The 22,500-nt window shown below is 36.7% G+C and overlaps 3 protein-coding genes across 5 annotated transcripts in view; 1 reads left to right on the forward strand and 2 right to left on the reverse strand.

The window, feature by feature from the left end:
• Positions 1–253, forward strand: part of LOC125043662 — a 13,165-nt gene extending 12,912 nt beyond the window's left edge. The window contains 1 exon segment of the mRNA XM_047639897.1: positions 1–253. This exon segment is cut by the window's left edge and continues 1,318 nt beyond it. The gene's annotated coding sequence lies outside the window, so the exon portion shown is untranslated.
• Positions 254–8,352: 8,099 nt separating this feature from the next.
• Positions 8,353–18,671, reverse strand: LOC125043925 (phosphatidate phosphatase LPIN3-like). Of its 2 annotated transcripts, XM_047640305.1 has the most exons (14): positions 18,536–18,671; positions 18,202–18,398; positions 17,600–17,772; positions 17,237–17,472; positions 16,249–16,443; positions 14,790–14,937; positions 14,390–14,621; positions 14,021–14,197; positions 13,618–13,851; positions 13,203–13,479; positions 12,424–12,650; positions 11,776–11,879; positions 9,831–10,221; positions 8,353–8,491 (listed from the first exon to the last, which is right to left on the reverse strand). In XM_047640305.1, the coding sequence occupies exons 1-13, from the start codon at positions 18,579–18,581 to the stop codon at positions 10,020–10,022; spliced, it is 2,448 nt and encodes an 815-aa protein (XP_047496261.1). In that variant the 5' UTR covers positions 18,582–18,671; the 3' UTR covers positions 8,353–8,491; positions 9,831–10,019. The 2 variants fall into 2 exon arrangements, with proteins under 2 accessions (XP_047496261.1, XP_047496262.1); XM_047640306.1 differs by lacking the exon at positions 16,249–16,443 and having other exon boundaries at positions 13,618–13,854.
• Positions 18,672–18,757: 86 nt separating this feature from the next.
• LOC125043927 (phosphatidate phosphatase LPIN3-like) overlaps positions 18,758–22,500 on the reverse strand; it is a 27,249-nt gene continuing 23,506 nt past the window's right edge. For both annotated transcript variants that reach the window (XM_047640307.1, XM_047640308.1), the window contains exon 4: positions 18,758–19,155. In XM_047640307.1, coding sequence (XP_047496263.1) covers positions 18,772–19,155 — 384 coding nt within the window. In that variant the 3' untranslated portion in view covers positions 18,758–18,771. The remainder of the gene's footprint in view (positions 19,156–22,500) is intronic.

Raw genomic sequence — 22,500 nt, forward strand, 5'->3', positions numbered from 1 at the left:
CTAAGAAATCTGTGATATCGCAATAAATGCTTATCCTCTTCATAGAGTGAAACTAATGATTCCCTATAATAATGTCTTTCACGCTGCAATGCTCGGTCATGAAGTTGAGCAGCCACCTAAACATTGTCGTTTGTCGTCTGTCAACTCAATTTACAGTCAATTTATATTTGATTCAAGGTAACAGCAATGCATGGAAAATAAAGAATATACTAGACAATTGAAATTCCCCGGTATTTAATATGAAAAAGGCATGTTACAGTCAATTAAAGGTTTCTGTCGACTAAGTAATCGGGAAATAAACCGTACTATATCCGGTTTCAAACCCTTACGAGAGCCCCGGAGCAGTTGTAACTTACAAGGTACTTTACAATGTGTGACATCATAACATGGCGGCTAATTTTGTTTCGAGTATGTCCTTCGGAGGCCTTACGACATTGTAACGGCTCCGTGGTGAGATACAACATTGTAAACTGTTTTGAGTATCCGGCCCCAGGTGGATTCCGAAACTGTAGTCTCATTTTCAATAAATCTAGTTTTACATTGTGGGTTTTTATACCATAGTATCAACACGGTTGAGTGTTTTCTCCTTTCATATATAATTATATAATATATATATAATTATATATAGATAGATATTATATAATGTATATATATTATAAAACATACATAATGTATAATATATACACATATCGATTATATATATAATTATCTAATATACAGATATTATAGAATATATATACTTTATATTATGTATTATATAATATATATACTTTATATTATGTATTATATAATATATATAATGTATATAATATATAATATATAATTAATATATACATACTTATATATATTCACATACATATACATATATATACTTATAAATATATATATATATATATATATATATATATATATGTATATGTGTGTGTGTATATGAATATATACATGTGTATATTAAGTATATTATATATTATCTATATATCATACATATATACACATAAATATATATACAAATATATAGACATAAATATACATACATATATATACATATATATCCATATATATCCATATATACATATATATATCTATCTATACATATATTGATATATCTATACACATATATTGATATATGCATACATATATATATATATATATATATATAAACATATATACATATATACATGCATATATATATACATATACATACAAATATATACATATGTACATATACATACAAATATATACATATGTACATATACATACAAATATATACATATGTACATATACATACATACATACATTATATATATATATATATATATATATATATATATATATATATATATATATACACACATCTATATAAATATATATACATATATATACATATATAAACACATATAATATATATAGGTACATATATTATATATATATGATATATATAACATAACATTATCTATATATAAATATATATATAATATATATATATAATATATATAAAATATATATAATGTATATAAATATATATTATATATATATATTTATATATATAATATATATATATATATATATATATATATATATATATATATATATATATATATATTTATAAGTATATATATGTATATGTATGTGAATATATATAAGTATGTATATATTAATTATATATTATATATTATATACATTATAAATACATATATATAATATATATAAATACATATATATAATATATATAAACATATATATATAATATATATAAATACATATATATATATAAATACATATATATATATATATATATATATATATATATATATAATATACAATGATATATAGTTAATGGTTAAAAGCAAAATAAATGTGCTAGACATCTAAGGCATATAGCACTATAGTTAATGTTAGTGAAGGATGGTTGGGTTAGTGATTAGTTGTTAAAGCTGGGTTAAGGAATTGGTGAGTGAATGGGTTAGGGTCGGATGAGGTAATGTAAAGGGGTTAGATCAAGTGAAGGATATATATGCGTTTGAGGAAGGAAAATAGGTTGTCAAAGCAGAAAGTGTGAGATTCTGAAAGGATGTCTGATAAGTTGGGATGTCTATGTAGGGAGGACATGGGCATGACAATAGAATATGTGGGACTGAAAGAGGAACATTCGGAAACCGCGAATGTTCCAATGAAGGATAGTTATACTTTCGTTGATTTACTGGCAAAGATTGCAGTGCGTGTTGGAGAATTTGAAGGGGAAGGTGCTAGCGGGTGGGATAAAGAATGAGGTTGGGGAGGTGGTGTTGTATCAGGAGGGGTGTCGGGAGGTAGAGGGTCTGGGGAAGAGGGTACTTGTGACATGAGTGTTTCACGTGTGTATCCAGGAGGGACTGGAAGGGATAGAGGGGATAGTGGGAGGGTTAATATAGGTGGGGCTGGAGTCAGAGGGAATGGGTTTTGTTGGGATGGGGTAGGAGGATTGGGTGTAGGGAGAATATGAGTAGGAGGAGGATGGATATCGGCAGTCACTTTGAGTGTGGAGGGAGCGGGAGTTGTAGAATTTGAAGGTGAATGAGTATTAGTTTGGGACTCGATTATGTAGTTCTGGATATCTTCAAGAGTTTCTGTAGTGAAGTTGTTTGGGGAGTTTTGTGAGATAAAGGTTTGCTTGTGAGGGGAGGAAGAAAAGTCTGGTGTCTGAAAAATAGGGGCAAAGGAAGGTGGAGGTGATTGTGAGGTAGGGGAAGAGGGGGTGGAACGTTTATTCTGTCTGCTGCAGGTAGTGCGGGGAGGGAGAGGGGAAGGTGTTGGGGCTGTAGTAGAGATTGGGGTGTCTGGATTTAGGATGGCAAAAGAATTTGATTGGGTAGAGATTGGAGTGTCTGGGTTTAGGATAGCAAAAGAATTTTACTGGGGAAGGTAGGAGGTAGAAGAGGGGAAGTTAGATGGAGGGGGGTTGGGTTTAGGAGAGGGTGTAGGAGCTTGGGAGGTAGGGGGATTGGTAGAGTGAGCGACATTACTGGAGTAGGGGGTAAGAGGAAAGCCTCGTCGACGTGCTTCCTGTCTGGCTTCACGTAGAGTGAGTCCAAGTCTGAATCTGAGAGTTGCTACCTCAGACTCAAATTTGTAGGTGGGGCAGCCTTTATAAAATACATTATGGGGGCCGCCACAGTTTGCACATGTGCGTGATTGTGCAGAGCAGTTTGATCGAGTATGGCCAGGTTGGGCACATAGCGGGCATCTGGCTGTGGAATGACAGTGTTTGGCTGGGTGTCCTAAACGCCAACAATTTTGGCACTGACGAGGAGGAGGTTGGTATGGTCGGACAGGTAGGGATTCCCCACCTATGTAAACATTAAAGGGAAGGTCATGTCTACGGAAAGTAATTTTGGCAATGTTGATGGATTTCTTACGATTTCCTCTGGGAGGAATGGAGTAGCATTGTACATATGTTGCATCATAGGCTGTGAGACAAGCGAGTAAGTCCTCTCCACAATCTGACCATTCTTTGTCATAGATTGGGCAATCTGTTGGGGAGATAGAGACTGTTCCGGTGCAAGTATTGAGGGTTGGATGAGGTTCAGTAGGGATGGGATTACCACATAGATCAGTTAGTTTTGTTAATGCTATAGCTTGGTTTTCAGTTGTTACTGTGACGAGACGGGAGTGGTCGGGTCGGCTACGGAAAGAGACTTTGCCTACTTGTTTTTGGAGGCATTGTTGGAAGAGGAGGGTGTTTTGAGAGTTGAGAGCTGTGGGAGGGATCACGAAAAATCGGTCCCATTTGGCTGGGCTAAATAGAGTATTTAGGATTCTTGTAGAGGTGGGGGTAGTAGAAGTGTGGGGACATGTGGAGGAGGGAGTAGTGTTGAGGGGAGTAGTGTTATGGGGAAGTGGGCAATAAGGTTGTAAGGTAGTAATAAGGGGAGATGGGGTGGTTGATGAAGAAGGTTGTGGGAGTAAAGGTGTTGAAGTTGAGCATGTTGGGAGAGTAGAAATGTCTCCTGGGGGTTGGTTGTCGATTAGGGTTGATACTGTACTAGTATGCATTGATGATGAGGGAGTTGTTGCAGTGTTCGGAGCCGTGGTCAAAGGAGAGCTGGGATTGGGGCTATTTGATAAAGGGGCAAGCCTCATTGCCCCTAAGAGTGGGGTTATGTCATCATTATTGGCCATGATAAGCCTGGAGTATGTTAGGGAAAAAAATAGTCAGGGTCCCCTTGAGGGGTAAGGGCCAGGTATGGCAGGGGAATACCATGCCCATGGTTCCCCCAGGCCGTTCAGGACTGACAGAAAGTCAGCCTTTCATCCTTTCAGCATGGCTCTCACACCTTAGGTGGATAGTAGAAGGGATTGGTGAAGAAACTGAAACGAAAAGTATGAGTGGGAAAAAAGACTATGCAAAATTAGTTGAGTCCATGGCTGAGTCCCAAGGTTGAGGAGTTCCCCATCATTGGGTCTCAGTCTTCGTCTCCTAAGCCCCCCCACGACAACAACGGGCAAAGGATTGGGGGGGTACAATAATATATAATACATATATTATAGATATATGTGTACATATGCCTTTACTTTTTTCAACTCTAGTAGAGTCATTTCTGATTGCATTCTTTCCGTAACAAAAACATGGAATCGATACACACCCTCTTTAAGGTCATTAAAAACTCAATCATTCATGTTTATAATTTATTGACATGAGCATATCACAAGACAGCAAATAAAATAAGCATGTAAGACAAAGACCGTCTTCGGTCAAACTGTCAGCAATGTAACTAGAGGAACACATTCAGTGTAGTAGGAATATGTGATCTCTAAAGAATTTTATGGAAATGCAGAACTGGAGCAGTGCTAAAGGCCTAGCAAAAAATGCAGTGAATTGAGCCAATGACAATCAAAAGGTGCCGACTTACAGCTCGCCACTTTACAACTTGGCCTATCTTAATTATTATTATTTTTCATCTAATAAGATGTGCTACAAGAAAATTCATATTTTGCTTTACTATTACTAATGACCAATTAAAACAAAATAGATGTTTCATTTCATTTATAAATGCTATACATCTGGCTCAATTTCTTAAGGGACATGTAAATTTTCCAAGCAACATATACTCTAGAGTCCGAATGGATAGAGATCCTCCATACAGAGATTTTCCAACTAGATGAAGTTATTTTCATTAAAAAAAAACTTATCTAGCCAATATGACTTGCACCACTTCTAATTATGAAGCCAGTACTGAAAAAGCACATCTAAAGCATAATACTGCTAACATTTTGGTCACGTGAATGAGGAATTGGTGAACACTGATTTGGGAAAACCCTCTATACATATAAATAATATGATACTTAAATATTCAACTAAAGTACACATGTCAATGCAAAATTAGAGAAATTTACATGTGAGTATTAGCTTCCTTCCCAAAATCATGATGGATGAAAATGAAAATACAATCCAGTATGCCCCAAATGTTATTGCAAATTGTTCCTTTTCTTTTGTTCTGTATCTTGTAGACTATGAATATAAATGCCATTTAAATACAAAGAGAAAACTTGTAACAGATACAGTGGTAACAGATTATATGTCAAATTGAACTCAGTTTTAGGACCTACTTCATTCTACCTACTCCACTTGCTGACATCTCAGTGGCCCTTGATCATCTCGTGAAAAGAAATAATGAAAACCATAATAATAAAAATAAAAAAATAATCACAAAACTTGATTTACACTTCACTGAAAACAATTCTTAAAAGCTATATTTGCAAAAAATCAATCTGATACTATCATAAAACTTAACCCTATATTTGCCTGATACAAGCAAAAAGATTTGTACAAAAGATGCACACAACATATGCAACAAAAATTCCTCATTGAAAAGTAACTAAATATGACACTGTTATATTCAGAATAAATGAGAGCACACATACTGTATCCTTTTATCATATTCCAGTACACTGGACTACAAAACGAAAGTGATTAAAAAGTTAACAGACATTTTCACAATACTCCATGTGTAAAGAAGCCAATGAAATGAAGGCAAGGGTAACTGTGTATAAATCCTCAATCTACACTATGATGTATCACATACCATTAAGTAAATCACAAGCTATTAGAGAAGTTTGCCATTCATGCTACATACATTACTCATTCTGATACCAACAACACATTTCTTTCATTCACTTCATTTTTACTCTTTAGAATCCACTGGTAATTTTGGAATTAAATCCCTACTCTGCTGTATTATTTTTTTCTTCTTCTTCTTTACTAGAGTGATAATTTTTTTGTGACTACAAATTATTTTTCTTTAGAAATTTTGGACTGGCATCCAGTGGTTCAGAATAAATGCTTCTTTTCTCATTGAACCAAAACAGATATTCCGATATATTGCCAACCTACAACGATTGTGCCTTCTGATCATCTCTCCTAACCATGAACTAATTTCAAAACAGAGTGTGAATTGTTCTTAAGAAATATCTAATGAAACAGTTCAGATTCATCTTTCAAATGAAAATGAAATCTCCATTCCTGAAACAAGGGTTTTACGTTAACAGAATCAAGGCAACAGATGGATGCAAGGTCACAGTACTGCACATCAACATATACAACTTCTGACAGATCCCACATGCCTGTGTAAACTCACACACTTGTACACAACACTGTTTACTCTGATTCTGGAACATCTGCAAACCAATTCAGAATTTGAAATAATCAACACTTCATGTTATATACAGCACCTTGGTGGATGTCTTCAACAGATCACAGTTGACAGCACTAATTGTTTTTTTATCACATATGTGCAACAACTCCCCAAGCTTTTAGAACATCCTCTGACTACTTGAGAATCACAGCTGATGTAGCCTGTAGACTTTCAAATGAGATGCCTCAAATTACATGATTTAATCCCTACAACATGTAAAGGAATATAAATACATACAGTATTTTATGGTGTTGATGAAACGCAGCTTGATAGTAACTAGACAATACGAAAGCTGCACGTGTAATAAATATGGAAATTAAATTCAAATAAATGGCTTCAGATTCTGATAATGCAAGAATGAGATGGAAATGAATGAATGTAGACCAGACAAAACATAGAACTGTACAAAAAATAAATATATACTTAATTTCCCTGAATAACACATAAAACTAAACTGATATGCAAATTTCTGAACTTAAACCTACAACACCAGATATCACTTATTATAAAGAAAGAATATCATTCTAAGTCCAGTCACATGTAGATATTACTCTTCAGTTGCATAATTTTACAATCACTGGTTTCTCTACATAATTTCCAAAAATCTGACCCCTGCAATTTTAATCTTCAGTATCTATCTCTAGTACCCAATAGCAAAATTGAAGTGACAAGGAGAATAATAAATAACTAATTACTTAAACCAATATAAATGCTAGGAATGACAAATTTTGCTTTCGTGTCTTATTAATTTCAAGTTAATCTTTTTCATGAAATATTTCTAATAAATGAAATGAAACCCTCCGTCCACAGTATTCACCCATTAAATTCACTTTCATAATATTATAAGTGTTGGTAGGTTATCAGTCTGATGATGCTAAAAAAAAAAATCTTATTGACGTACAATGTCCTGTCTTTTTGCCTGTTTCCTAAATGAACGTCCAGTTAACTGCAGGTTTGTCTTAACCTTGTTTATCAGCCTTATAAAAAAGAACATACCATCATATTTGTGGAAATCAATCAGCTTATCAGCAACCACAATAAATTAATAACCATCCCTGAGGTAAGCAGCCCACATGTAATGTACATGTTCACAGCATTCAAACACTGCTATCCTTCATGAACTGAAAATATCTGTAACCTCAGAGAAGACTTCAACAGGCTCCATTACAAATATACTTCAAATGTAAATCAGCAATTCCTTTCCTTGATGTAAAGTACAATTAGGATCATTGTTCTTCTTGGAATGTCTGAGGCTGGTCCCTCCACTACTCACTCGTACATTGCAGACGCAACATTTTCATTCCTGAAAGAAGGTAAGATCACAGTTAGACATCATCAAGGGGAATGATTATATAAAATGGTAAACCAGACCAGACCTTTTACTTGCTTTCCATGTCAATGTTATTTCACAGAAATCAAGCAACCATTAACTTTTTCACCCTAACGACAGGACAAGCAAATCCTTAGAGCACAAACATCATGTAAAAAACTGAACTTTCAGGGATATACAAAAAAAAATCATCAATATACCTCAGAAAAAATATGTGTGTGTATATAGTGACAAAATGCATGGTAGCCCAGAAGAGAAAAATGCAAAACCACATTGCAAAAGAGAAAGATGTTCTTACCACCACTGAAAAGTTTAAGGTTCCAACAAGATCACTATTTCCCTCTCTCCTCTGAAAGGACTGCTTCTATTTCAGTGGACACGTCAGGCAAAGGGTGCCCGCCAGTATTGCAAGGAAGAGTATTCGCCCAGTGTCTCCTGATGAGCAACAGGAGGGAACATGTGGTTCGATATGTCACTGAGGTTTGAGTACCTGTATAGGAGGAAAAAATAAAACATATAATTAGGACAGAAGTCTCATCTCCCTTCTGCAACTCATGTATAAACTTGCATTATAGACGTTTAGGAGTACAATACTTGAATCCTTTTTTTATAAGGAGAGTAATTCATTTCATCCTAAAAATCACTCTTATTACCTGATGCTGAGAACTAAATTTTAATTCAATCAAAATACCGGCTTTTGCTAATTTTTCCCTACAATTCTCTAACTACTTCATTGCTCTTCCAACACAATCAAGCTTATCTAAGTCATTACTAATGCCATATAACCAGGCACTTATGACTGTGATACGTTTGGTAGTAGCATCATGTCAATACATAACTATAAGGATTTAAGATATAATAACTAATAATCAAAAACAAAATGTCTGCATTCTTATCCAACAGAAAACCAAAGCATTGTAAGATTTTCACAGGAAGAGCAATACTTTAATTTTGAATAAACGTAAGCTGTGCAGAATTGGTTTGAGAAATTGCATAATAATTCAAAGATACTAAGCAATAAGCAGCATGAAATATCATCTGGTATTTATGAGTTATTGAATTAGAAATAGAATTCTAAAGTGCATTTCAAATATCACATTTTCTATCCTAAACAGAGACTTTGGAAGACATTCTCCATATATTCATAAATCATTTTTTGGAACATCAAGAAAAATATGCCTTTCAGGAAATTTAAGCCATAAGAGAATGAAGGAAACCTATGTAAAGTAGAAAAAAATGACACTAGGGTATCACAAAGTACAATACAAAAGTGTACTGCACTTTCAAGGTGTCAACATCCAAATGAAGCACTCTCCTTACCATGGAAAAGTATCTCTAGGTGAGAAAACTTCTCAGAAAAACATAATGTATCACATGTAGCACATCATAACATATGGGAACAACAGGGTTTCCTTTATTAGTAGATGCTCATTCAGTCTTTACATGCACAAACCATCTCCTCTGCAACCTTAATTCTGTTAGTCTCATTTATACTAGGGTTAGCAACATTTGTTTATGCAAGCAAAGATCATCTAATATAATACCACAAACCTGTTAAAAACAAAAGGCAACTTCTATCACTTATGGAAGTATGGTTATATTACCCCCACAGAAATGCTTCCGTGTATATAAAAAACAATGGAAAAATTATACGATCCTTGTGTGTGTTGATGTATAATGCCAATTATGCAGGAATTACCAATTGCATGTTAATGAAGCCTCAAAGCATTAGAAAGCTTGATATTTGGTTCAGTAATCTAGGAAAGTGTAAGGGCAAGCTCTGTTAAGTACAGGCTGATACTGTGGTCAAACATATACCTTACCCTTACCCTAAACTTCAGTGAGCTTTAACAGAAGCTGAACTTGAAATGATTAGCGTGGGACAGCCTTCTGCCTGGCCCATGTGAATGGAGTGGTTTCCTTTTAACCTACTCAGAATGACAGTAATAATTTTCAGTTATGCATTCTTTCGTCTAATCCATCCCTTTCAAAAGATTCATCCGAATGGTCTCCTTGAATTATGAACCAAGTTCCGATAGATCTATCCCCGAAGGAAACCCCTCCCAGTCACTGTCGTAACAGTCACAAATGTCATTATCACTGCAGCTGCAATTTTCTGCTTCACTATCACTGTACATGAACCCAACAAGGTTACGAGGCACCATTGTTCTTGGCAGAGGAGGGAAAGTTTCATCAACTACTTTGCTTTGTCGTATGTAACTGCAAAGAGAAGTGGTAGCCTATTAGCACACCCACAACTATGTTCACTTCCTACAGAGTATTCCTCTTAATCAGTGTGATAAGCAAATGTACATGAAGCAGTAAGAGGAAACATTCATGCTCTAACAAGATTTCTATGACTGCTAAATGATATCAATTAAAGAGAAGCTAAGGTTTATCAAAATATATTCATTTCTTTAAACCAGTCCCTTTAGTAATCTAGTCCATAGGAGAAATATATAAAATCAATCATACAGAATGGGATGTCTTAAAATAACCATACACACAGAGCAACTTTGATTTTTAATTTACTTTATATTCTCCATGGGCTAAATTAACTAAAAATGCATTCACCTAAGGAAATCAATGAAAAGATTATAGAAAAAACATGTGAGGTCAGATGAAATACATCACCACAAAAAAAGTATATCCACACCTACATATTGGGAAAAAAAGCAACAGATTTATCTTAATAATTGGTATTCAAAAAGCCAGAAAATAATTACTTGCAAAACCCTGTTGTTCCTACATAGAAAGCACCAACTATTTACATTCAAAATAATGCTCAACAGGAACATATCAACATCTATGTCCTACATCTGAATATGTTTACATTTCTGCTTACACCAGTGGTTATTTGTCTGTGGATGTATATTTCATAAATATGTCAGCACATATTCCATGAATTTATTTTTAACCTAATGCCGACAAGCATGGCATGTTCATGTATGCCATGTCCACTGTGAGTTTACTTGTATTATTTTTTTTACACATAGATGGCTACACTTGTAATAAGTCACCAATGAGCCAATTATGAGGATTGCCTGTCTCACCCGTTTACCCTTTCCTTTGATTTATGAAAATATTTTACGTTATCTTGTGTTGTAGTTACTAATGTTTATAACATTATAGTAATTATAATGTTTATAATAAAAATAACACCATTAATATTCATAGCACTAGAAAAAAATACGTTCTTCCCATCAATTCAAGGAAAGGTGAAATCAGGTAAGATAACAAGGTCTAGTAATTGACTCCTTTGTGGCTAAGCACTAGCAGAGCCATTTATGTGCAGAGACATTTCACAAAAATATAAAAAATGAGCACAGCATTTTCCCCATCTTGTATTCCTTATCCCTGGTGGCAGTGGGTTAAAATAATTTTCCTTTATGCAAGTGTTTCTTCATACAAGCTTGTGACTGAAAACATATGGGTGATACAGCTGACTGGTGCATCTGACATTACCATTATCAAAAAGTTTATTTGAAAATACACTTCTAATGTACTTAATCAAAATATTATCAAGTGGAAAAAACATTACAGATTTGAGACACAACAACCAGCAAATTTTATTTTAAAGTTTTATTTATCTATCTATCTACTAATCATTCCCATAGCTTTATGGCTATACTAAAATTCTAAAGCAAAGCATGCTAATCAAAACTTTATTTTAAAAATTGTGTATATATAAAAAAAGGCCAAATTTTAACATGGAATGTTAGACAATGCTAAAAAAAAAAACTACTTGAGAAAAGATGCATGTTATATACTTACGAGGATTGGAATGTCTGAGTTAATTCATGCTTTAGCTCGCCTCTGTGGTTGATGGTAAATATTCGAGAAATGGGAATTCCTACAGCACGATAGGCCCACACATCCTGGAAAAGGAGAGTTGTGTAAATGTAAAAATTACAGATACATTATGCAACACCGATAGTTTACACATGACAAGACTTACAGTGATGCTGGGAACCAAGAGTAACTGACAAAGTTCACGAAGGACAAATGTAACAATCTTCAACCTTATGCTAATAAACCAAGTACCTGTCATTTTTTCTTTCTCCTTTTGTGTTATTTGTATCATAACATTCAATTTGTATCAAGACATGAATACCTACGAAGATGCATTTCTAAGGTAGTCTAAATGAAGGAAAGTGAATGGAAACACTTGGCAACTCAAATGCGCTTGTTCTCATGCATCTGGCAGTGTCCGGGTTGAAGTTACTACTTCTGTCCAACACTGCACAATTATTGGGTTCAGGTAACTTTCACTCTGTCCAGAGTCAAAGTCAGTGCAAAAGCTAATCAACTAATGTTGACTTTTCTTTCGGCAAGAATATAAAGACTTTGAAAACAAATAAAATTAGATAACTCTGTTAATATTCCTGAAATAGTACAAAGTACCATAAAGATAAATCTTACATTGATCTTATTTCCATATCCAGAGTAGAAAGGATTTCTAGCAGGTGGATACAATGCCTGGATATCCCTCAAACAAGAGATCTTGAATTCCTCGGGCTTCTTCTCAATGACTTCACGATGGAAAGCTTGCACTAGGGACGTAGGATTTAATAACAGAGGCCCATCAGGTAGAGATAAGTCTCCCTGTTTGATGGAACGGAGATAGTCCCGAGTGATACGTGCCTGTCCTGCAATAACAATTTTGAAAAATGTCATCAGTTCACCTTGAAGGTAATTACTGTACTTTATTATCAATTAGACTAGTGTGGCATCTTAGACTCTTCCCTAAAAAGGTCATTAATTTCCATTCTACTCCCTTTTGATTCTTCACAAATTTACCACATCGTAAAGACTTAAGTGAATAAAAATCATATCCAAGATTCTTTATCACTTAAATTCTTTAACAGAATGGAATTGCAAAATAATAGGGGAATTTGGAACTTGTGATGATAGCCTACCATATAAGCTTCAAAATCTCAATGTAAGAATAACAAAACAATTAATAGGAGTATTAGTTACATCTAAATATTTGTTAATGATCAATCCTATTAGACATAACTGCAGATTCTTAAATACAATTCTCCAGATAATGAAAATCATGATGAAGATAGAAACACAACTACTTTAATAAAATTTCCTAAACAAAAGAAATAAAGAAATAGAAGAAAGTGAATATAAAATGTTGACTAAATCACAAAGACAGAAAAATAAAAATACAGTAAATGTAAAAACATTCTTACCAATAGCTCTTGCAGACAGGTACAAGAAATGGTAGCCATTGTTCTTGATTTTGGTAAAGAGTTGAGCTACCCCACTCTGGGCCCAGTCCTTGCCCAAGATGGGCAGCAGATGCCCTAGCACATCAGATTTCGTTATAGTGCCATCAATATCTGATACAACAATCTTATCATCATGATTCCATAGGAAAATGTGGCACTTGCATCGTGTTGTTCCCTGATAGGCTGTTGTAACTGAGAACAGGGCTTCATTGCTTCCCTCTCTCAAGTTTAGTTTTTCCTGTAGGAAAAGAGCTTGGGTCACAATCAATTCACTAAATGAAAAGACCTCATTTCATTAATTATCCGAGGCCCAAAGCAACATTTATACAAGTACATCTTATACACATTTGAAAGTTTCCCAAAGGTAGACACTTACAATTTGTTCTGATGTCAGTCTCAAACTCTTCTTGTAGCGATCTCCAGAGGGCCTGCGGTCCTTCCGATCTTCAAGATCCTCAGACTCAGAGGAATCTGTCCCTGGGGTATGGCCGTGAAGTCCCTTCTTCTTTGGAGTGCCTGGTGGGGTGGTTTGAGTCTCAGCAGCTGTAACCTCAACGAGGTTTGGATCACTGGGATTTAGGATCTCCTCTGTCACAGATTTTTCACTGCCCTGCTAGAAACAGTAACAAAATTAGAAATATACATTACTTTTGGTAAAACTGTAGTTTTTCAGAATTTCTGATTACCAAAGTTCTGAATTTTTTCAATGAATTAGATGCAAAGTGAACACAATAGACAACAGTAGACATAAAAATATTCTTAAAATATCTAAAAAGTACCTCTAAAGATCCAGAAACTTCCTTCTTCACTGCAATATCTTCACTTTTGTTTTGAGGAGCATCAGCGTCCTCTGGATTGGTGCGCCTCCAAGAGAACCAAGAGTATCCCTTTGACTCAGACCTCTTTCTGATCTCCTTCTTGATCATGTGTTCCTTATAGAGAGCTTCTGAGAGTTTCTGTTAAAAGGGAGGAGGGGGATCATATAAATTTGGAGAAATCATAAGCAGGTTTTTCTATACTCAAAGAGATAAAAAAAATATATATATATCTCGTGATCACTGCAAAGATGTCTTTCTGATTTGGCAAAATATTTCTGACTAGAAATTTCAATTACCAGAATGAATCAAAAAAGAATTATGAAAATCTACCTGAGGCACAGGTCGCTGGAACAACACAAGAGAGAGAATCTGTGGTGAAACAGTGCGCCAATTCAGGTACTTGCCCCCAAACCTAACAACAAGGTCAGGGTTTTCGAGAATTTGTGGATTTTCACAAAAATCATCGTAAGTGACTAGACTTTGCATAAAAAGACTCTCTGGGAAGTCTCCCTCGTATTCATGGAGGCGGCCACATAGCGAGAAGGCAATATCATGGTAACCCCTGGAAATAAGAAAACATAAATAAATAGGTATTATCATGATACCAATGTTATCATCAATATTACTTTTTTCTGTCCTTAGGGGGTTAATCATCAAACCACAGACCTATTCAATTATCAATTTCTTTTTTCTAATTCACTTTCCTTTAACTTCAGAAATTATCACATACTTGTAGTCAAAGATGGGGTGCCGGTAATCTTCAAAGTCCGAATCGCTGCACAGTTTTGGTCCTCCAATGGCTCCCTCGACACTGTGCGGAGACTGAGGCAAGGAAGGACCATTACCGGACTCAACATCATCATCCTTCACAGCGCTTGCTAAAAATGAAAAACAGAAAAAAATCATTTTCTTGCTAAAAACGGGTATATACATTCTCTTAAAAAATTCAAATCTTTTATGCTCTTCGGTAAATGATTACTTACAATATAGTCACAATTATACGATCCAGGAATAATCAAGTTTACATACACATCCAACCAGTAAAATTACAGCAAGTTTGACTTTTTAAACATGCATTAAAAATGACAAATATCCTATTTAAATATTCAAATACCAAATTTTACACCTCCATAAGTACACTAATTTTTTTCAATACATCATAGATATCTTCTACTCCCTTTCTTGAAATAAGGGCTCCAGATTTATAACTTCCATTACATACTGTACAACATGACAACCTTGATCAGCATAATTTCAAATAAAACTTTGGTTTATATAGTTTGTATACTTACACCTCTCTACTCATCTTACAAAACTATATCTGACATTTAAATTGTTAACTTTGCTAATGGTAAAACTATTTCTTTCTTCATGAACTTACACTGTTAGTACATAAACCTTGATATTATATTACTAATCTCCTTGCATTAAAAAGAGTTAGTGTGTTATACAAAGCACTAAACCTAATCACCTTTGTACCAACTAATAGGCTGATCTACACATAGCATAATATATAAATAGCCTTACAACTAGGAGAGAAGTCTTGAGCTTTAAAAAGAAAACAATCATTTAGTGAACATCATATTAAATGGAGCACTTTTAAAGAGTCTTGTTTCATTATCAATGTCACCAAAAATGAAATAGCATTCATCAGAATATCCATTTGCAATCTGGAAAAACGACAATATCTGAGCACTAGGAATGCTTGTTAAAACCAAAATGATAAAGTAACAAGGAGAACTGCCTTATGTTTTTCGTTAATCATATAATATGTTCCACTATACACTAAGAACTCTTACATCAGTAACAGACAGGAGACTATTGTAAATTAGTGATTTGATACTAAGGATTATTATTCACTCTATTGTTCAGTTACTAAATGCTTAAATCATCACTGATATTATAGCATTACTATTATTGTTCACTTAATTCCAAAGACATGGATGCACACAAATGATAGTAATTATTTAAAACGTCATTCATGCTTTTAGCTAAAATAGCCAAATAATTTACATGCTCTTTGAGTTAACATTCACCCCACTTTTCCAACACGTCATCAATTCTTAAATTATCATTGAAGTCGGGTTAGTATGCAGAAAATACACCCTGATACAGGTCAAACTCCCACGCCCACAACTCGGCCTAAGAGCGAAAGCACATTACGAACTACTTGGATAAGTAAGTCATACCAGAGGAGAAGCTGTTGTAGCCCGGCTTTTCTGGAACCTTGAAGTTACGGGGGAAATACAGTGCTGCCACTTCTGGGTCTAGTTCCTCCAGATTCAGGTCATCAAGGTAGATGCCCTCACTCTCTGGATTGTGACGAGCTTTCTTGGTAGCCCGCATGAAGCTAAACATACTGCCCAACACAGACCGCTCATCATCTAGGGGGGAAACAAGCCCAGACATGCTACAAGGTGTCTTTGGAAACCGACTCTTCGAGAGATGGATCAAGCAAAGAAAAAAAAAATTGGTGATTGCAACATATTGTTATAATTGACTTTGCAATCACTCCCAGAAAGATAACGCTGTCCATCTCATTAGGAATCGGTTTTCAACAATAAAAAGTACCCAAGTTATATAGGATGACAAGGTAAACATACTGATCCCAACACAAAGCATCTACTCCGTAAATAAATTCCTATATCATATTTGACTAAGTTTTGTCTATCAGTCTCAGCAACCATATTTAATATGTAAGCATGTAATTAATATTTTTAAGAAGCCTCACCCAACACCGCTGATTTGTTTTTTACACTTCTTAAAAGTAGGTTTCATTGATGCTCATTATGTTTAAATATTTTTGGGGCAAGACTGTGTAAACCAAAAGCTTACATAAATACTTCAAAGACTTACTTACTCTTAACTATTTAAAAAATTACATCATATTTTACCACAAACTCGCAGCAGTAAACAAGATCCAGAAAAGAGTCGCTTTCTGAATTTACTTGTATGAATAGGTGCCAAAAAAATAGCAGCATAATGAGCAACAATTTTCAACTATCATTCCTTTTCTTGCAATAATAATTATTGTCAGACAAGAACTTCTTTATCTGCATCTTTTATTCAATCTTACCGACAAATACTTAGCCTACAAGACATTGATACAAATGAAAAATAAATAAAATACTATTCCCATATCTCCCCTTGAAAGCAGACATCCAAGCTACTACTTACCCTCTCCTTTCGAAGATTTCTTCATGTCGCTCTCACTCTTCATCTCGGAGGAATCCGCAGCTGAGGATGACGTGCGGGTTGGAGTCTTCGGCGGCGGTGTGGGAAGTTCTCCCCAGGTCCAAGACCACTTGTTCTCATCCGTCTGCGAGGATCCGTCAATGAAGTCCGTCCGCTGTCTCTCGACCTCATACTCGGTGTCAGACTTGATTGGTGTTGGGGGTCTTGAAGTCGATGGGCTAAAAAGGCATAATCAACTTTAAGCCTGTAAAAGGAACTAGTCCAACACATGCATACAGCTAAAACCCCATATCAACAAATAGTAACAGTTTTGAATTCAGTCCTCTCTGAACTACTAATTTCTACCTTGGTGGAGGGCTGAGGTCAGTATCACTGAATGGATGAAAGTCTGGTCCCATGGATCGGGACATGGAGCCACTCCATTCGTCGACTACTTCTTCCCGGGACTTCTCGCGCAGCAACGGCATCGAAGACGACTGCGCCATGTGGGAGGTGGGAGTAGACGTGCTTGGACCAGACTGATAGAAAATTGAAATAAATGCTGCTTAAGAGAATTTCAGGTATATCAACCTCTAGACAACAAATAAAGAAGAATCAAAATAAGAATATAAGGTGGGTTAGTATTGAAACTAGATACAGATCTTCTTGGATGGCGCTTCAACTCAATATTCAAAAGCACCAATACAAAAATACAACAAAAGGCAAAAAAAATGATCAAGTGCCACCAAGAAGATATGAACACATCAAGTTTCAATGCTTCACCCAAACCAAAAGAAACAAGAGGCAGATAATACAAAATGAAAATCAGATCAGTCTATCCCTATTCACTTAGAAATAGGTCAAGCAGCAACGGAAAATCCACAGCTTAAAGAATAAAACTAAACAAAAATCTAAGCGGGGGGAGGGTGAAAAACTCGGCAAAGCTCTCAAATGAATGACTCACATACCTTCTCATTGTTCTCAATATCATCCATTACAAAAATTCCATCTTGATTCCCTGGTGAACCACCACTGGGCAAGACAGCATTGATGTCTGCAACCTCGCTTGTTGTCGACGTGTCACTTGACTGGCTCCCGGTGCTCTTGGGTCGGCTCTTCTTTCCATTACAACGCTTCTTGCGCTTGCGGCGGATACTCTTGCTCACTAAGTACAAAAGGAAAAGAAAAGTCTCAATAGTGACACATTACAAGCTAAAGTAAATCTTGGTTCCAAAAAAAAAAAAAAACACATATTTGCATTACACATGCAAAACTATCTAAACATAAACGGCACGAACTTACATCTGACGGTTTCTTCTCCATCGGTCTTGCTTCCCTGGCCCTCCATAATTAAACTATTGCGTTTCTGAACAGCACCATCACCAGCTTGCGACTTTGAGTTGGGTCCCTTCCCTTGGTTGTTGACTTCTACCTTCTTGTTACTAGTTGTTAAGTTATTATTGTTAATAGTCTGAGTCCCATGGTCTCTTCTCTCTACTTTGGCGTCCGTTTTACGGACAATTCTGACAATGCCAATCTCACTCTTGGGGTCGTCCTGATAATTTCACACTGACGATTTTGATACCATCTCCTATGTCGGTCAAGGGCGGTACAGAGGAATCTTGATCTCCGGCTGTTTCCGTCTCTGGCAAAGCTGTGACCACTACATCACCTGCCACTGTCGACTGGCCAACAGATGAGGAAATGGATTCATCAACTCCAGAATCCCTAGGTCTTGATTCCTCATCCTCTGCTCTCGCGAGATCGAGTTTCTCCTGGAGGAATGATGGTGGAAGAGGCGAGGTGCCAAGGAGGGGACTAATTTCCTCACTGTCCTCTAATTCTTGGACAAAGAAGGCTTCTCCCGACTCCCCTAGCTTCATGTGTATGTCCACGGGCTCTCCATTGATTTCAATATCAACCTGAGAAGAGAAAATTGCAATATAAATATCAAGGTTGTTTTTGAAAGTAACATATGAGAGTAAAAGTAAAAAGTGCATTCCATTCCCCCCCCCCCTATTTAGCTTCCCACATAAATGTATTCTAAAAAACATTCACATTACTAAGCAAAATAAAAAAAGGAAATTGAGACAACAGAACCGATTCTTAAACCAATTTCAACTAATTTACCAACTTTTCTAAAAATAATTCAGCAGTGCAGGATATATCTTCCTTAACTTCACACCAATTCACTTGTTTGGAATGCTATCAACTTATTATTTTTTTTTTATTATAATTATTATTATATTCTCCTCCATCTATTTTTAACCTGAAGTCTGGATATCCACAAAAACTTTATCTACAAAATTAGGTAATATCAATAAATAAACAATCTGCAAAAATAAGGAAAATCAAATAAAATTTCTTTTTTTATCACAATTTTTCTGAATTTACCCTTCACCATAAAAAAATATATAGCTATATATATTTTTTCTCTCTCCCTCTCTGTCTGTCTGTCTGTCTGTCTCTCTGTCTGTCTGTCTGTCTGTCTGTCTGTCTGTCTGTCTGTCTGTCTGTCTGTCTGTCTGTCTGTCTGTCTGTCTGTCTCTTTTTCAATGAGGTAAATCCCCCCCCCCCCCCATACAACTGGACTTATGGTAATAAGTTCTCCCTTCAAAAATGTTAAAAAAGCACCAACGCCTCAAAAATCCCAAAGCCACATTTCTGGTCGATGTGAATGAAAAAGCGTCAGCCTTGGCATGAATCCTTTACTTAACCTCTACATAAGTAACTTAAGGTCAAGGTTTCTATAGTATAGGGCTTCACAAAAGCCGAGAAAAGTAAGACATTCGTGTGCAGTAATACTAAACTTGACAGTAAATAAGGCTTCTTCATTTTGCTGAGCAGGACAAAGGCAACCCTAGATCTACTTCCCTAATACCTGTACTAATCTAATTTGTGAGAAAGGGCAAAGAAAAACAAACAAACAAGAAAAAAATTAATAGCAAAAAAAAAAAATAATTAATTAAAATGTAAACACAACTACTTCCAGCACACAAGGAAGGCCATCATTACTAATAGGATACATTTCCCTCCTGACAAATTTTGCATATCTCTTCTACACATCCCATTCATTCCGCCCTGGGAAACAGCAGCAGACACCGGTTCTCATCTAGACCCTCCTCCTTATTGCGAATGAATACTTTGAGCAAATTACTTTCTAAAGGTCCTCCCTCCCTCCCTCCCTTCCTCTCCCCTTCAACTCCCTCCCTTTTTCCCCTCTCCCTCCCTTTTCCCTCTCCCTCCCTTTCTCCCCTCTCCCTCCCTTCTTCTCTCCCATCCCTCCTTCTCTCCCATCCTCCCTCCCTTTCTCCCCTCTCCCTCCCTCTCTCCCATCCCCCCTCCCTCCCTTTCATCCAACAGAAGGCGCCGCAGCATTAAGTGACGTCATTCGTAGGGTCCGACCAGGGACGGAGCTGCAGAGAACCGGGCAGGTGTTTCAGAGGGGGGCCTTGGAGGCGCTGACGACGGTGGTGACTCATACTTGCCCAAATCATTCAAGTATTCAAGGCTTTACATTGGTCCCGCATGCGTTCATCCCGGTTTAACTGATGCGTTTATGAACTGCCGCGCAAAACTGAATTAAACAAGTAATTACGTGTGATACCGGTCAGGCAAGTTTTTTTTTCTTTCTTTCTTTTTTTTTCTGTTTCTTTGCTGTTCTGACCGGGATTCACATTCTCTCTCGTGCATGTGACCGTATATACCAGACTGGGAAGCCGTTCAGAAAATAAAAATAATAAAACAACTTTTAATACAACTTTATATATTCTAATTGAGTTCAGAAGAAACAACATTTCTGCATAAGTGTCTCTATATCGTCGAGCTGCCATCACCGCTAAATATAGGACCATTGTATAGAAGCAAGTCAGCGTGCAAACTCTCTCGAGATTATCGGGAAGGGAGCAGACATTCAGACAAGGAGGCGTGCATTTTTTTATCTGCCGTCCGGGTCGACCACACTTCACATCACACAAAATATAAATATACAAGAACAAAAGACGTGAAGCGCTCATACACTGATCTAGCATTATCAACACTGACGAGAAATTATAACAACGCAATACATTAAATAAAACACGTAATAGTAAACTCCATAAAACACTGATGAAATATAACAGAACGAATAAGCCGTAACGCAAAATCAAACTGCTTCGGGCAAAATTTCACAAAACCCGGTCTGGAAGATCTTGAGCCAGAACGACGTATTAAAGGGGTTGAAACCTGGCTCGAAACCGGGTTGGGAAGCGAGTGCCGTGTGCTATGGCCGAGTTCCTAATGACATTACGAAACCAAAACGATACGCATGATGGAAAAGACCATTTTTTTCTTCCACGTGCTCATAGAAACTCGGACTAATGAACTTGTGCTCCTTGTTGATTACTATGCGCCTCATGTTGTGAAGCTTTAATAACATGTCTCTTAGGGGTTATGACCAGGCCTAACTGAGGAGATGCTGGCGTAATCCCGGGAGTGACAAATGGTAATGATCTCTGACGAAAGCGATGATGCTCTCGCGCCCGGGTGTCAAATTGCATCGCGTGCATTCAAAGCTCCCCAGAAACGCCCACTACGGATTTCATACTACGATTTACGTTACTTTCACTTATCGTCACTTTTCCATCGCGCGAGACAGCGACGATATAAACAGCGCAGATGAAAATGGAGTAGAAAAAAATAGAAATAAACTGTTCCAAAATAAAACAACTGACGTGCATTGCTCTTGGGAGTTAATGACCGCAAATGGCTCAGGAAAGTACGCAGGGCGTGCCTGCACCATTCATGGAAGTTCAGGCGTGACTCAGACCGCGGTAGGGGATTCACACACGAGAAAGGGGAAGGGAGGAGGCACGAGAAGACATCACGTCACTTGGCAATATGGCAACATCGCGTATCAAGGAAGGCAGTGCGCCGACGTAATGAGCGCTGAAAGTGTTGCCGCTTAGGGTGAAGCACACGAGGCACGGTTTGAAGCGGAGAGCGATAAACTTCAGCGATAAACTTCAGCGAAAAAACAAAGTGCCGCGAAGGAGATAGGATACATACGAAGAAAAGACGAACGGGGATATAAAGAAAATGCACAATGCACCGCCCTAAGCGAAGGGAGGCAACGGGCGAGGAAGGAACCAGGTGCATGTGATGTAGTAAAGGGCGGAGTAGGGTATTGGGCGGTAAAACGCGAGATCACGTGACCGGACCGACCCGTCCCAAACCAGTCCCAACTGCTCTCGCAACCTTCTCGCTCTCCCCCCCCCCCCTCCTCCTCC

This window comes from Penaeus chinensis, chromosome 34, assembly GCF_019202785.1.
Source record: "Penaeus chinensis breed Huanghai No. 1 chromosome 34, ASM1920278v2, whole genome shotgun sequence".
NCBI lineage: Eukaryota > Metazoa > Arthropoda > Malacostraca > Decapoda > Penaeidae > Penaeus > Penaeus chinensis.